Genomic DNA, 4,720 nt, shown 5'->3' with positions numbered 1-4,720 from the left:
CACCAGCTGGCTCAAATCTTTGAATAGTAGACTTGAGATGCGCGGGAACACTAGCGTCAGGTGATCAATTTTCATAACGGCAAGAAAAGTTGTGTGAGTGCGCCACACCAGATTTTTCTTTAGGGCTTCATTTAATATAAATAAAAAACTATATTAATGACTTGATAATGGCATTTGTTGCCCAAACATAAAAGGATTTTACAATAAATGATTCAGTTCTATCTAATACAATCATTGAACTTTGAACTTAAATCTCAAAATTTTCTTACCTATTCTAATGTTCTTGTTCCCACAGACAGCCGGTCCACACCCGATCAACGCAGTAGCCATCTTGAAACCGGATGGCACGGGTTCGGAAGACCCCCAAGGCGTGATCACCCTGGTGCAGCCACACCCGCCCGAGGGTCCCGTCTTCCTGTCCGGCAACATCACGGGACTGACGCCGGGCAAGCATGGCTTCCACGTTCATGTCTCCGGAGACCTGCGGGAAGGGTGCAAGTCGCTCGGGCCTCATCATAATCCATTTTTGGTCAGTTATAATAATAAAATACTAATGAGCATTGTATTTAAATAATTGGTTTATTATTTGAGCATTGGCAAATTTGAAGAAGAAGAAGAAGAAGAAGAAGAAGAAGAAGAAAAGAAGAAGGAGCAAAAGAAGAAGAAGAAAAGGAAGAGGAAGAAGAAGGAACATGAAAAATATAAGTTGCTCCAATGGTAAATGAAGGCTGAATGAGGAAATAATATTGAAGAATTAGAGAATTGAAGAATAAAGAAGAAGGAGAAAAAGAGGCATAGGAATAGAATAAAGACTGGAGTGAAAATGAAGAAGGATCTGATGTAAAGGAATAAAACACGGACAGATGATATTCGAAAGATGTAAAGAGAGGAACAAACTTTGTGAAGAAAGCCCGCAAAGAATTGCCATCCCAAGTAGTAGAGTAGGAGAGAAGAAGGCGAATAGGAGGGAGTAGGGGGAATTGAGTGCGACGAAAAAGGAGCAAAAGATGAGGAAGGAGCAGAAGAGGAGGAAGGAGCAAAGAGGAGGAAGGAGAAGCCAAATGTGAAGGTAAAAGTGTGAACATTCTCCTCCTGGAGAAGAGAAGATGATGAAGAAGAAGGAGAAGAAAGAAGAAGAAGAAGAAGAAGAAGGAAGAAGGAAGAAGAAGAAGAAGGAAGAAGAAGAAGAAGAAGAAGAAGAAAAGAGAGAAGAGAAGAAGAAGAAGAGAAGAAGAAGAAGAAGAAGAAGAAGAAGAAGAAGAGGAGAAAGAGAGAGCAAAAGAAGAAGAAGAGGAAGAGGAAGAGGAAGAGGAAGAAAAAGAAGAAGAAAGAGCAAGAGAAGAAGAAGAAGAAGAAGAAGAAAAAGAAGAAGAAGAAGAAGAAGAAGAAAATGAACTAATTGATTTGAAGGAATATGTGTGGAAAAGCATGAAGTGAAGGATTTTGAGTCCTTCAATATAGTTACCTACCGTACTAGAAAAATGTAGTTTGATAATGATATTGTGACTCATAATGCATCTACATAAAACTATGATGTTCAAACATGTAAATAATGTCAATTATTCAAAAAATATGAAATCAAATCAAGTTTTATGACAACATTTACATGGAAAATTCCCTTATACAAACAGTATCTTACGTCACAAGGACGGGAAGGGGCCTTTTGCAGGCGAGAATGATGTTTCTAGTCGAGTCGTTAGCCGAGACTAGAATTTCATTTGAGCACTGTAAAAGACATTCACGTCCAAGTAACGTACACTATTTTTTGTCATAATAATCCAAAGAAGAATAATTGAGAAATAGAAAATATCACCTGCTTGTGCTGAAGTTACTACATGAATTCTATAAATTCCGAATGAGTTTACAAATTCCGAATCGGGAATTTTGTGGAAGTTGACAAAACTTTCACCTGGAGCGCTGAAGGTGTTTTTTCGTAGCAGTTCTGCTGTTCCTATTTCGTAACTAGGAAACATACTCAGCTGTAAAGAAAACATATGGTTTCATTACAGTAGAGTATGCTGTTATAAGAATCGTATGTTTATTTGTTCTGCAAACAGCTGTTTACCGGATAGATTTCATGCATGGAGAACAGCTGAAATTGAATCACTTTGACAAAAATGATATAACAGATCATTGAATACAATACTGTTTGCTTAAGAAAATTGTTGTCTGCAAACAGGAGTGAATAAAAAGTTATTTTTATGTGTTTTTGTGTTTGTTGTATTCTTTTATATTACTTCAGCTGACAAAACAATGATATTCTATTGTGCCTAAAATACACAACTTTCTGTACATTGATTTGTCTTTCTTTCATATTTCAATATCTATGAGAAAAATGAAAATTTTGCTTAACATACGAGTATCTTGAAGTCACTAACTTGAAACAGCCCTATATTGTTAAATGATTACATATTGCTTATTGTTCAATTTGATCCAAATAAATGAAACAAAATTTGAATTTTGCGCCTGTGTTCCAGGTCCAACATGGAGGCCCAACCGACCCCTACCGCCACGTGGGCGACCTCGGCAACATAGTGGCAGATGAAGGAGGCGTGGCTAAAGTGCAGATATCCGATCACCTGATCAGTCTAGCCGGCAGCCAGAACGTGATTGGTCGAGGCCTAGTCGTGCACGCCAATCCCGACGATTTGGGGCGTGGCGGAGACACAGAGAGTCTGCAAACTGGCAACGCTGGAAAGCGAATCGCCTGCGGTGTGATTGCGCTTTACTGAGCAACGTGGCAACACTGTGGGGAGGTTGGAAAGATTTGTTGGGGAAGAGAGAGAAGTTTAAGAACATTGTGTGTGAATTAGTTCTGATATTTTAAGAGAAAAAATTACCAGGGGTTTGAATATTGATTTATGATTTTTTTTTGAATTATTGTTTGAGAATAATTTTTTCCATGGATATGAAATTTATTGTTTGGAAGAAGAATTACCACAGACTACTAGTCTACTAGTGGTTTGAAATTGTTTATAAATTTCATTCAAATTCTCTTATGAAAAATTAGTTCATGCGATTCAAAAATATATTGATTTGAGTTAATCTGAATGGGAGAATTTTGTTTTTGACGGGATATTAAAAATTGTTGAGAAATTTGGCTAATTGTTTTGAAAAAATTTGATGTTCATTGTAGATCTGGAAAACTTTTCATGAAATTCGTTAAGCCTGAATTGATTGAAAAATTCTTTCTAAAAGAAGTTTTAGAAATAGTTCGTGCATTTCTAGAGGCTTCATTAAATTTTATATTGTTTTATAGTTTAAAAAGTCCATTGTTTAAAACAAATACAAGGTAATTTACAATGGAGGATATTATTTCCATTACATTTCAATTCTTAAGTAGCCTATGGTTGTTCATAATTATTTAATTTGTGAATATCATTTGAACTGTTTCTGAAAATATGCTGTACCTGGGATTTTTATATGAATTCGGTCCAAAATGTTGAAAAATATTGTTTTCCCAACTTGTATTTGAAAGATTCACTGTTCGATTTCATTCAAACTTTCGACGAAAACTTTATTTTTTATTCTCATAACTATCGGCGCTTATTGTTCATATCATACCTTACCGTATCGAATTTTATAACTTCAATCACAATATGTGGAATTCACATATTAATACCATTTAACCATTTAATACCATTCAACTATTTAATGGTTCCACCTCCTAACTTTGATAGACATGTAGTGTTGAAACAAAATTGAATGCTGCCTAATAATTCGAGTATTCAAATCTAATATCAGAGTAAAAATTCAAATCTGATCTATCAAAATAGTTCATTTTAAAATTTCATACATCATCACAACAAATATTGAACTGACTGTGCAATTAAAGTGCGTTAATCTATTATATTATAACATCTCAATAATTATTGTATCTCTAACGTTTTTCCTTGTCATTCATTGTTACATACAATATCATTACAATATAATTCTCAACTATGAATGATTGGGAAGGGAACAATAGGCTTAAAGCCCAAAACTGTTCCTTTCCCAAATTTAGATAGAAATTCTAGCCAAAAATAGGTTATGTTAACACTTCATGATTTTTGTACAATTTTATGTCAAAAATATTTAAAAACTAGGAATTTAGAATTCAGAAAAGTTATAAAAAATTATAATCCCGTAAAAAATATTGATTTTCGAGACAAAACATTATTTTATAAAATACTGAGTGAGAAAAAATAAAATGAAAGTCAACTCCTTCATTTTTATGTAATTCCGTTAATCAATCAAGTGAAAATTAATTTAAATTATTTATTCATTTTGCAGCAAAATACTGTACTAGCTTAGCAACATTCATTATTTATCTTCACAAATTTTTATATTGCAAAACAAATGATATCATTATTGTATATTTAAAATCAAAAACTTTCAGAAAGTATATGTACTGGTGGTTTATTTTATTCAAAGATACCTTCCCAATAATCCTTACTATAGTTTTATTTCATGCCTTTGTGTATAATAATAGATGTAATGAATTTATGTGAATACTTTGATAGTGTTAATGAAATCATAAGCTTTATTCATTCAATAATTTATTTAATCATGAGTTTTATTCCACCAATTGTAGAAAACCTACTATAGTTAGGTTTACCAAACTGTCAAAATCTCTCATGAATAAGATCAATGCTTAACAAACTGTAAAAATTGATCAAGGAAATATTACAAGCCAATAATGAAGTCAATCCAATAAAAAAATGCTATTATTGAATCATTA

The 4,720-nt window shown here is 33.4% G+C and overlaps 1 protein-coding gene across 1 annotated transcript; it reads left to right on the top strand.

The window, feature by feature from the left end:
* Positions 1-295: 295 nt before the first annotated feature.
* LOC120353298 (superoxide dismutase [Cu-Zn]-like) lies at positions 296-4,384 on the top strand (the record flags this gene model as incomplete). Its single annotated transcript, XM_039436472.1, is given in 2 exon segments — positions 296-529; positions 2,478-4,384. Coding segments are annotated over 2 exon segments (489 nt in total), but the record flags the coding sequence as incomplete, so codon positions are not given.
* Between the last annotated feature and the right edge of the window lie 336 nt (positions 4,385-4,720).

The sequence above is a fragment of the Nilaparvata lugens genome, chromosome 10 (genome assembly GCF_014356525.2).
Source record: "Nilaparvata lugens isolate BPH chromosome 10, ASM1435652v1, whole genome shotgun sequence".
NCBI lineage: Eukaryota > Metazoa > Arthropoda > Insecta > Hemiptera > Delphacidae > Nilaparvata > Nilaparvata lugens.
The sequence above is the reverse complement of the archived record's forward strand: the minus strand, read 5'-3'. Positions and strand labels throughout refer to the sequence as shown.